This window comes from Tympanuchus pallidicinctus, unplaced genomic scaffold, assembly GCF_026119805.1.
Source record: "Tympanuchus pallidicinctus isolate F22 unplaced genomic scaffold, pur_lepc_1.0 scaffold2, whole genome shotgun sequence".
Taxonomy (NCBI): domain Eukaryota; kingdom Metazoa; phylum Chordata; class Aves; order Galliformes; family Phasianidae; genus Tympanuchus; species Tympanuchus pallidicinctus.
Window position 1 is genome coordinate 23,621,671 of NW_026294721.1, and position 12,217 is coordinate 23,633,887.

Genomic DNA, 12,217 nt, shown 5'->3' on the forward strand with positions numbered 1-12,217 from the left:
GGTCTTTTTTAATGGTTGGGAAGGTAATGGAGTTTACAGGTTTACTATCTGCAAGGTAGAACTTAGTTTTCATGTTCTGTGGTTTATCTCAGTGAGGAAGTGGGATGTGTACTGTTCCACAAGCATATTTTAGCCCAGCACTAGCCAAGTAAGGTCTAGACGGAAAGCCTCTGTAGGCAGTGAGGTAGAAAAGGAGCCTCTAAAGTCTGTCTATGGGGCATAATTTCATGTCTGGAGATACCTCTCCTTACTTTGGCTCTCAGGGTAAACTTGCAATCTAACTTCTACATGTCTGAAGTTAGATGAGTTAATCACCTCTCTGAATAGTCCATGCATTAATGATTAAAAACAAAACAAAACAAAAAAAAAAAAAAAAAAAAAAAAAAACAGCTTTTCTGTGGTAGCCCTTCTGGCTCCCTCCCAGTGTATCAGAGAGAACAAAGCTACTTTGATGTCTTGTGGCCCAATTCATTTTAGAAGGTGATTTCATGTTAGAAAGACACTTTGATATGCTAGTATATATGAAAGCATATATGAGTGCCAGACTGGTTCCCCTCACTGCTTGTGCAGACTGACCCTCTCCATGCATTCTAAAGATACAGCCACGGTACACTGTGCAAACGTGAAGGTATGTTCAGAGTTAAAATAAAACCTTTAAATATTTTGGGATTTTTAAACTATATTTAGACCTTCAAAATTTTCCAGTAAATTTACTCTAAGACTGAATATTTAATTTACTTTACTTTTTATATAATGGTAGATACCAAGAATTCAGAAGTGGAAAAGAAGAACATTAAAGAAAGAACCCAGAATCATCTGGATGACTATGCCAGAAAGGGACTGCGCACTCTTTGTATTGCTAAAAAGGTGGGTTTTTTTATGTGTACTTTTAAGAATGTTTACAGTCAATGATGAGCAGGAGTTTTTTTTCCAATGGAACAGATATAACCACTTATAGACTAGATGTTCTCATTGCCACATTTCATTTATCCTTACTTTTTTTCAGGAGGAATTTGTACATTTACACAAAAAAAAATTCTGTCTTCAGTTAGATTCACATACCTGTTGTCACTTTAGGATGCCAGACAGTTTTAATAGCCTAATTCTAGAACAAGGGATGTAAAATGTCCTGATTTTCTTACATGAGTCCTGAGTGGCTCTCCTCATGTGAACCTTGCCCTGGTTGGAATTTTTTTCTGGATACAGAAAACAAATGTAGTCAGGCCTGTCTTATTGGGTCTCGCACTGTCTGTGGTGTTATAGGATTTGTAGGCAAAACTATGTGATGTTATGAGATTCCATTATAAATTCAAAACTGATCAGAAGTAAAATTCCGTAACAACTGAAACAGGAAAGGAAACTCTCATGCAAAGTGAAAGCATGGGCTGTGTAACTGTACAGGCATCAAGCTGTACCAAGCTGTGCAGTGATTCTGTGCCTGTGTCTATGAGGTATTAAAGAACAGTAAAGAGGTTATTATGTTCTTTGGCCTCCTTGCCTTAAAGAACAGTAAAGAGGTTATTATGTTCTTTGGCCTCCTTGCCTTAAAGAACAGTAAAGAGGTTATTATGTTCTTTGGCCTCCTTGCCTTCCATATAAATGAAAATATATCAGGCAACTCCAGGTGCCTGCAAGCTTTTGGTTAGCAGCCTGACCTGTGAATCATACTAAGTCTGTAGACATACCAGGGTACACATATAACTGCTCTGGCAGGGCTGCAAAAGGTTTAGTATACGGATAGCAGAGATGGCTCTGAGAGATGCTCTTGTAGTACATTTGAAGTGAAATCTAGACACATCTGTGTTTTCTCTCCCTCTGCAGGTGATGAGTGATGAAGAATATACAGAGTGGTTAAATAATCATTTTTTAGCAGAAACCAGCATTGACAATAGGGAGGAGCTGCTGCTGGAATCCGCCATCCGGCTTGAAACCAAACTAACTTTGCTTGGTAGGTAAGGTGCTGTAAATGCTTTAACTCACAGCTGTAAATGCTATAACTCACAGGAAACCCCTTATGATGGTTATAATCTGAATTCGCTGTATGAACCTCTATTTGTATAATATATAGCTTTCTACACATCTAGAATTTGTTGACACTCGTGGGTGTACATAAATCTTGCTGCACATTTCTTAATGTTGCAGAACCTACTGAAGACAGCTTGTGATCTGTTGTTTGTAAGGCACAATATTTTACTTTTTTTCTGTGTGCACCAGAGTTTTTGTGTGTCATCATAATAAGCATGTGAAATGATGGCAACTAATAACAAGATCACTTCTGGACATTTTTTATGCTATTGTTGAATTTTGGGTGGGGTAGGTATGCATAGTGAAACTGGCTCCTGTTGGAGTAAGAAGGGATCGCATACCTCGAGAAGGGAGAGCAAAGTGTTTAGAGTGCCCAGGCTGAAACAACTCCTTTCCTCTCTTCTCTTGATGTCTGTCAGAGAAGCTTGCATCCAAAAAATTCCAGCATCTTCCTTTATGGAACTATTTTGACTTTTGACTTGAATCAAAATGCTAGCAGAGTGAGAGCAAAGGATTTTCGTTTTCCAGGTGGCTAATGGACATCACCAGTTTGCTTGATTTCTTGGCCCTTGTCCATCCTCATAAGACAGTGTGCTTTAAATACAAATTGCTCATTAGAATCCTTCCTTAGTAGAAACACTTTAAGAGAGAAAACTTTACTGGTGATTATTGTATTGTTTATTTGTCAAAATGACTCTAGCTGCAAGTGTCTGAAGTTTGGGTTTTTTTTATAAACTTTCTCAACCTGAACATCCCACAGCCCAAGCCATGTCTTCTGGTTATAATTTAGTACTGAAAATGTCCTGTACCACATCATAGGCATTGTGCTTTTCAGCAGTGCTTAGTGTGATGTGTTACTTTGTCGTTAACAGAGCAAATGATTTTGTAAGCTCATTTGAGGATACAAGTATGCATGCTTCGTATACTGTAGAAGAGGATATCACTGTTAAACATTATTTTTTTTTTGTCAAAACTTTTTCTATAACTGGTAAGATGCAACACAGTGAGTTTTACATAATGTCAGCTGATCAAATATTCCATTCTCCTATTGTTTTAAATTCCGAATGCACAACATGATGTCTGGAATGTGGATACACACAGGGACTCTCTTGTCCTGTCACGCTTGCAGACTTGGTTCTTGAAATACAGCAGTGCTAATCCATCTGCTTGTCTAAATAAAGGTGCCACTGGCATTGAAGATCGCCTGCAGGATGGTGTTCCAGACACAATACAGGCATTACGGAAAGCAGGAATAAAAATATGGATGCTGACAGGTGACAAGAGAGAGACAGCTGTCAACATCGCCTATGCTTGTAAATTGCTGGAGCCAGATGACAGAATCTTCACGCTCAAATCACAAAGTAGAGTGAGTAGAAAATTACACTTTTTTTAGTGTTCAAGAGGGTGTTTTATTTTGTTTCCTCTGCCAAAAAAAAAAAAAAAAAAAAAAAAAAAAAAAAAAAAAGCCATCAGGCAATATCACAGGACTGTATGGGAAAATAATATATTCTCTGTTTTCTCATCTCACAAAAGATAGTATAATCACTTGGAAGATGAAAATATTCGAAAGCTGACTTTTTTTTCCCAATGGGTAAAATATAAAATACTATATCTAGTGTCTGTTTCTGTACATATTTCTTCAGTTGTCACTCTTTTAACTGATTGCTTAATTTCTCTTTATGCTAGGAGAGAAAGATGTCCTGCATCACATTCTATTAGATATTTCAGGTGGCTGTAAGAATCACAAGAATCACAAGGTTGGAAACGACCTATAAGATCATCCAGTCCAACCGTCTCCTCATCACCATTGCCACCACTAGTACTAAACCATAAGTTTACAGTGTATTAGCAATATAGGAATTATTGCCATGAAAATGATCAAATTAGGTTGTGTGCTACTTTGTCATATTCTCCCTCAACTGTGCTGTTTTTTTTTCTGATTGTCTTTTAATATTTTTCTAAAATGTTTCAGTTCTTCTCCTAGTACAACACCCAAACCAATCTACTTAATGACCCACAATTTAGCTTTGCTTTTACCCTCTGTACTGCATCCTTTGTGATTTTAAAGGGTTATTCAGCCTCATGTCTGAATCCCTTTATATTCTACAAAGTGGGAGAAATACATTGCACATTGATAGCAACTGGCATTTTCTCCATATTTCCTTTGTAAATTGGAAAGGGAGCCAGAATACAAACAGTGTTTAGTAAGTTGCTTTTCTCTTGTCTTTAGGATGCTTGTGCTTTGGTGATGAACAGTATTTTAGAACACATGCAAAAAAACACTGCTGAGCAAAAAAAAGTAAATCAGAAACTTGGGAATGCCTCTGCAAGTCCTTCTACCCAAGCTCAAGGCTTCAGCGCAGGCCTGGTTATTGATGGAAGGACTTTAGAGCATCTCCTTCAGGACAGCCTGCAGAATGTTTTCTTGGAGCTCACAGAAAAATGTCGAGCTGTAGTCTGCTGCCAAGCCACACCACTGCAGAAGAGTCTGCTGGTCAGACTGGTGCGAAATAAGCTGAAGGCAATGACGTTAGCTGTAGGTGAGTCTCATGGTTTCCTTCTTTTCTCTGAGAAGAAGCAGAAGGCAGTTTCTTCTCTCCTTTATTTTTTCCAATGTCCTTTACAAAATTAAATTACAAGGAAGATAATCCTTTGAGTAATAGTTGTCTTTAGCATTACATGATGACAGTCTTTTAAGCTACCAAATTTAGTCTGTGCTTGGTAATCTAAAGCAGCAAAGAATAGCAGTAGTCATGTACAGCATTATGTGATGTGTGCAAGTTAAGTGAGGGGATTTTCGTTGTTGTTCTCCATCACAGTCCCTGAAATAGTGAGGGAGAAGGGAAATGACTATGATTTAAAACATCCATATTTTCTGTCCAAGCGTACTGACTAAAATTCTGACAAAAGGAACAGCTAATATCCATTTGAAGAATATTGCTCAGCTCAGTCAGGCAGGCCTACTACACTCTAATCTTTCTTTCCATAGGGTATACATTAGGCTACATTGCTGGCTATGAAAATGATTTTCTCTGAATTCTGTGGTGTTATGTCTATGTATCTGTGCTACCTCCATGGCAATGTGATAGCCAGTAAAGCTGCTTCCAGGTTGTGTTTCAACTAACTTAAGAGAGCTTAGTTATTACTTCTTCACTTTTCTCCGTAGGTGATGGTGCCAATGATGTCAGTATGATCCAGGTAGCTGACACTGGTGTGGGAATCTTGGGCCAAGAAGGCATGCAGGTAACGTGTACGAGACAGACACAAGTGACATTGGATTCCATTTCAAATCTGTTCAACATTCACTCTGGAGGCCCAGCAGCTCCACAGCCCATTGCTGTATTTGAGGGAAAGTGTGCAAGCCCCTGCGCTTATCTGGGAGTGCTCAGAAGCTGAAGGGTGCACTCCCCATTTTGTATCTGGGCTACTTGTTTCATGGCATGAAGTATCAGTGATTTCTTTGGAACTGCTGATGTTGCACAGAGGGCTTCAGATCTCAATAAGGCAAGGCTCATATGCGCTATATATATTAAAAAACATAAAATAAGAGTTTCCAGCATTATATCAGTTCTTTGCTGATCAGTATTGAAGCTCATCGTTAGCAGTTTGGATATATCAGTGCTTTCCTTTATGTGTGTTCCAGGCTGTGATGGCAAGTGACTTTGCAATTTCTCAGTTCAGGCATCTCAGGAAGCTGCTGCTTGTCCATGGTCACTGGTGTTACACCAGGCTTACCAACATGATACTCTACTTCTTCTACAAAAATGTGGTATGTAGCTGTCCTGTCCTAGGGAAAGCAGTTTGCTTATTTGACAGTACTGAAGGCTCTAGTATGGCTTCATATTATATTTTAGTTTCTGTTGTGAATGGGTTCAAAAATATGCAAAGAGTGTGTGGCAAACAACTTTGTTTCCCATTTACATCTTCAGAGACTAGACTCTTCCATTGCTTGAACTGAGTTTCCTACTGAAAGCCATTGTCTAATTTGTTTAAAAAGTGGATAGCAGGCATTAATTAACGTACTCATAGCATGAATATTTAAACAAGCCATGTAGCCAGTTTGGAAGTGTAAAGATGTGCGCTAGCCAAATATAATTTCAAGGTATGGGATTGGCAGGGACTCTATAGCAGTTATACATAATTTTTCACAGATTACTGTAACCAGACCTACAACCTGCCTATTTTCCTCTTGATTTTTAAAACACTTGTCTACAGGTAACATTTTATCATCTCGTCATTGACTTTTCAGGCCTACGTGAACCTCTTATTCTGGTACCAGTTCTTCTGTGGGTTTTCAGGCACATCAATGACTGACTATTGGATCTTGATTTTTTTCAATCTCCTTTTTACATCGGTGCCACCCATCATTTACGGTGTCTTGGACAAAGATGTGTCTGCAGAGATACTCATGCAGATCCCACAGCTGTATAAGATGAGCCAGAAATCTGTGGTGGGTTTTTAAAACATTTATCAAAGTTTCTCTCTTTTTGCCCAGCTCAATATTGTCTTGCTCTGTGGTTATAATTGTTAAGTAGTATATCATTTCTTTCCTTTCATGAAAGCACAATGTAATAACTGCTTTGAATTAAACGTACTATAAAAGAAAGATCACTGCTTTAAAAAATACGTGTCATAATGTTGCACCACTATGTCATAAGCACAGCTCTTTACAAGCTAGAAAAGTAGACAGTACCTTGGATTCATCTTCACTGATTTAGAGCACCGCCCTGACATGGGCAAATGAGGAATCTAGTTTCCCACACCATTTCCAGAGAGAAATTCAGTTCATGAAAGGGCTAAATTGCTTTTTGGAGTAACCCATTTGTCCTTACTAATGAGAGAGGAAATCCTGAATGAGTAGACTGTGCATCTGCGTGCCTCAATTGATTGTTTGAAGGAATGGAAAATACCTAAGCCAGGGCACATGCAGTTATAGTTTCATCAGTTTGCTGCCACTGAATGGAGAAGCCTCATTCCTCTGCGTTGTCTCCCTTCTTTTCTTCCCATTCCCTATTTTCACCCTTGTAGTTAGATCACCTCCCTTGTGCCAGTTCTGCTGTTCATGTTTCCTTCAGGAGCTGATGTAACTCACTACAACAGCATAGTTGTAGTGAGATTCCCAGCAGAAAATGTCACATCCCACTTTTAAGGGGAGGGGTGACCAGGGAAAAATGATTTTTCGTATTCTAGTGAATTTAGTTACCTCACATTAAAGTCCTATATGCACAGAAGAGTAAATGAGCACAAATTAAAAGACAGAAGGAGACATACAAAAAGGAAGGGAATGGAGGTGGGAGGAACATGAGACTTGTTATTCAATGATAGCAAGTTGTGAGGGTGATTCACTGTTCCATTGCACTCTTCCTTCCTTATCACTCAGGTAAGACTTTGGCAGGTCAATTCTAGGAGGAACAACTGTAAGGTTAGAACTCACAGATCTGGCTGCTGATTTAAATCATAGCAGCTAGCTATATATGCGTCTTCCTATTGTGCCATGAAAGTATGTCTCTTCATGGGGAAGCCAGCTGGAGTTATTCTGTGGATTATCTTTCCTCAAGTCCAGCTGGATGCATTGACAAAGCTACAGCAATTTGTTGAATTTGTTTCAATGCCATTATCTTTGTTTTTTTGTTTGTTTGTTTGTTTCTTACAGGCCTACTTGCCTTCAACCTTTTGGATAACCTTGCTGGATGCTTTTTACCAAAGTCTTGCTTGCTTTTTTGTGCCTTACTTCGTAAGTGCTGGATATTAAATTTATGCACTTCGGCATACTAAAAACTCAGGCAAATTAGAAATAAAATGTAGTTTTCGATTGTACTTCGTGGTATATGAATGAATAGTAGCAGATTTGTCAATGGAACTGAGTTGAACTGTGCATGCAATATGTCCAGTATTTAAATAAATCATGCCACTTTACATATAAAACTATATATCAACTATATAGAACTACATAGAACTATACACCAAGGATATTACACTGACTGTATGGTATACTGTCTTCCTTTACAGACTTACTATGGCTCAGATATAGACATTTTTTCTTTTGGAAACCCTATAAACACAGCAGCACTTTTTATAATATTGTTTCACCTTCTCATTGAGTGCAAATCCGTGGTGAGTACTTTGTTTTCTGAAGAGTACATTCCTCAACAGAACGTGTATGCAGCTTTCATTAAAATTTATGGAAGAGAGTTTAGTACACAAAACTGAATAAGTATAAGAGAGTTAGAGGTGAAATATTTCCTTTATAAGTCTCTGTAAGCTCTCCTAAGAAAGCTGTCATTGGAGCCAACAGAATTACTTATGTGACTAAAATTAACAAAATTTGTTTTCAGGATTATTTAATAATGAGGGATCCTGCCTTATTAGGAGTCAGTGGGTTTGGGGGATGTCACTTTGATTTGGCAAATGGTAAAACCAACTGGTGATCTGCTTGAGCCTCCATAAGTTCCCAAAGCTTGCTTCTCATAAAAAACAATGTCAGCTATTGATTTTTGAATACTTGAAATGGATGATCTGCTCTAGAGAACCAGTATGTTATGAAACTGTATTCCAGCTTTCACTTGTCTGTGTGAAATAAAATACCTGTTCATAGACGCTGCATTAGTTTGGATGAATTTAAAGCTTTTACAAGGGTAACATTTACCCATTAGACATAATTTTAAAGAGAATATACTAATATTTACAGTACAGACAGGTATTAATGGCTTTTGATTTTTTTCCTGTCAGTTTTGAAAAACATCTTTGGAATTGTATCATAACGGATAAAATTGCAAGTTGTGATTCTTTCTTTCATTCTTCTTCCAGGCACATGGTAGCACTTACACAAATGCCTTTAGTCTACCTACATACATAGCTTGAGTGTATCCATACTCTGAACAGGAAAGCAATACATAAATGGGTTTTATTTGGCATTTTGGTACATTGGCAAGCTGTCAGACCAATGACAGTGTTGTTTCTATAGTAACCATTATAGCCATAACTCCAATGAAGAGTTAATCAATGTCTCAAGCAGCATATGTAAGAGACATGTCATGTAAAGCTATCACCTCTGTTTGCTTGAGAAGACTCTCAGCTGCCAGCGAGTAAGGTGATCATTTAAGCAAATAGCATCATAAAGTCTTACACAAGTGAACTGATAGCTATACTTTTAGCAGAATAAAATACATAAATAAAAAAACCAGCTGGATTACCTATGAAGTGTAGAAAAAAGGTTCTGTTCTTCCTGATAGTGCTTTGCATAGAATTAAGAATACTATCTGGATAGTTTTCTCCTCTGTTACATTAAGAAGCTATCCTTGAAGGAAGAGCATGGGGGGGGGGGAAGGGCTATGCATCCTCACGCATACATGTGCCTATAGGGTTTATGGGTCTTCCTGTTTACAGCCTAGATCTGATTTCTTTTCTAACTTGCAGACTTGGATTCATACAATAGTTATAGTTGGCAGCATCCTATTTTACTTCGTTTTTGCTCTGGCTTTTGGGGCAACCTACAGAACCCATAATCCACTATCGAATCCTTATCGGATCATGGAAAAGCATATGGCAGATCCAGTTTTTTACCTAGTGTGCCTCCTGACTACTTGCGTTGCTCTGCTACCCAGGTATGTTTCTGTTTTATAATCACAAGCTGCTACTGCTAACAAAGTGGTTTTCCTTAATTTGTTGATGTCTTGTGGTACCTGAAGGGGGCCTGTAGAAAAGTTGGGAAGATAGTCTTCATCAGGGAGACTAGCGATTGAAGGAAGAGGTAGTAACTTCAAACAAAAAACAGATTAGTTTAGATCAGATAGTAGGAAGAAATTCTTTGCTGTGAAGGTGGTAAAGAATTGGAACAGGCTGCCCAGAGAAGCTGTGGATACCCCGTCCCTGGAGATGTTCAATGCCAGCTGGATCTGGTAGGTGTCACCCCTGCCAATGGCAAGGGGGTTGCAACTGGGCCATCTTTAAGGCCCCTTCCAACTTAAACCATTCTATGGTTCTATTGCAAAGACAAATAATAATAATAATAATAATAATAATAATGAACCTGAATATCAGCATTTGAAAATACTTACTTGTTTTAAAACATGCTCTGGTATTGTTGCTGGAATGATAATTTGCATTCTCAAAATGGCACCAGCCAAAGCGTATTTCAGAGGCTGCTGCAATCTTAGGTTTAAATGAATGGCGTTTAGTTTCCTTCACTGCTAGATGTGATTTTGGGAATGGTTTTGAGTCTGCTTCTGACCAGCTTATTTGGAACCATATTTTGTAGATACTTCCTGAGAGCTCTCCAAGGAACGTTGTTTCCATCTCCAGTGTTGAAAGCCAAGCACTTGGACAAACTGATCCCTGAGGAGAAGAGGGAAGCAATTAAGAAATGGAAGGATGAACGCATTGTAAGCTGTAGAATGGAGTTGCAGGTTACTTCTGGGTCTACTGGCTCAGCCACGGGTACTGTATTAAAGGAAGAAAGCATTGCCAGTGTTGTACCGCTTTCTAGAATACCTTTTCATGACTGTTCAAGGGATGAGTTAGTGGAGGAAGAGCCTGGGAATAGAAGTAACTTAAACTCTGAAAAGACTGCATTTCTGAATTCAAAGAGAACCGATTCAGATGTCTGATGTGCCAAAGTCTTTGCACGTACTAATGAAGAGTGCAGCAGTGCCATTTCTCTAGAATGCAAAGCAAGTTTGAATTCTTTGTTATGTGCACAAAATGGTTTAATGTTATTTATAAAGTTGCAATGTGAACCACTGAAAATCCAAGAATAACTGCCGGTGTATGCTACAATATGATTTTATTTTTTTTTTTTTCAGCCAAGGTAGATGATGCACTCATTTACCTAAAAGCTTTTGAGTTTGTAAAGCTTTTCAGTGATTTATTGAAGTGTTAAAGGTCTAAATGGCTAGAGGTTTTATTTTCTCATGCAGTATACTTTGCATACTGCTTCTCTCTTTCATGCAACACTGCATAATGCCTCCTACAGACAGGACACGGTAAAAATTGTAGACCTACAGATTCAGTTTAGATAAAATCCACTCTATCACAAGCCATGCTACTCCCTTGCATTCCTGTCCCCATTATCACAGCATTGCCTGAAATTCATAGCTTACTGAGATAGGAAGCAAGCAGAAAGGCTCAGATGTAGTCGTTTTAGATTGTTTATTACAAAACTTCTCTAATGTTTTTAATACAGTAATTATCTTAACCACTGTGGTCCAGCTCCTCCATGACCATCTCAGCATGATCCAAACACTATTTAAGCCAGGAGGAAAGTGCCCTGGATGAGACATAGAAATCCCATATCTCCTTCACATTCCCACAGAAAATCTTTGTGCAGCTTCTTGTTCTCCAGGGTACTTCATCCTCCTGCTACATCCCCTCTGTCTCCTTTTTTCCTTTCATCTCATTCACTACTGACCTTTTTCTCCTCACCCAACTTGGATATTGGCTGCCTGACTTTTCTCTAGACTTTTAAACTCATGCCTGCCCTGGAAAATCATCTGCAAGTAGTGATGGGAAGTTCCTGAGTGTCTTCAGATACAGCAGCTTGTAACTAATGGCATTTCTCTTTTTCACTCTCAGTTGTTTTCACATTCCTCCAGACTTTCATATTAAACAGCATGAGCATTGCTAAATGCTGCTCAAAAGACTGTGTAGCCATTTGTATGCCTCAAATTTGAGCTCTGTTGTGTAAATGTCTTGGAGATGTTCCACCTCTGCCAGTTCCCCACTGCTCTTCACACCATGTAAGCTGAGATGAGTGTGACTCTTTCTAAATATTGTTTCCTTTTTACTTTCCTGCCCAAAAAGTTATATGGCCAATTTATGGAGGAATCTGTGAAATTGTTTGTGTCTGCTAGCACTTACTGAAATAAACTATTTCCTTAAACCGTAGCAGATAATTATTATTATTGAGCCAATTTTTGCTCTGTTTCTTTCTCAAATTTTCTGATTCCAAATTGCCGAGATCTGTTGTGTTTATTTTCAGTTACCATATTTGGGGCAATGGCTCTGCTTTTTAATTGAACCATGAGCGTTCCATACCAATGATCAACATTACATATTCCACATCTCCTATGATCTCTGAAGGAATTTAAACAAACGCTGTGAGGTCTGAGACAGCTGCTGCTATTTTGGGCAGATACCAAGAGCACACTAGGTTCATTCAGATGCAGGTCACCACATGTTGCCAGAAATTTCAAAT

At 38.5% G+C, this 12,217-nt stretch overlaps 1 protein-coding gene across 7 annotated transcripts in view; it reads left to right on the forward strand.

Moving 5' to 3' along the window:
* The window catches only part of ATP10D (ATPase phospholipid transporting 10D (putative)), a 36,478-nt gene extending 24,571 nt beyond the window's left edge, over positions 1–11,907 (forward strand). For all 7 annotated transcript variants that reach the window (XM_052681911.1, XM_052681914.1, XM_052681912.1 and 4 more), the window contains 11 exons: positions 761–867; positions 1,822–1,948; positions 3,207–3,391; positions 4,256–4,565; positions 5,192–5,268; positions 5,669–5,794; positions 6,275–6,475; positions 7,679–7,759; positions 8,035–8,139; positions 9,442–9,629; positions 10,283–11,907. In XM_052681911.1, the coding sequence (XP_052537871.1) occupies positions 761–867; positions 1,822–1,948; positions 3,207–3,391; positions 4,256–4,565; positions 5,192–5,268; positions 5,669–5,794; positions 6,275–6,475; positions 7,679–7,759; positions 8,035–8,139; positions 9,442–9,629; positions 10,283–10,631 (1,856 nt within the window). In that variant the 3' untranslated portion in view covers positions 10,632–11,907. The remainder of the gene's footprint in view (positions 1–760; positions 868–1,821; positions 1,949–3,206; positions 3,392–4,255; positions 4,566–5,191; positions 5,269–5,668; positions 5,795–6,274; positions 6,476–7,678; positions 7,760–8,034; positions 8,140–9,441; positions 9,630–10,282) is intronic.
* The last annotated feature ends 310 nt before the right edge of the window (positions 11,908–12,217 follow it).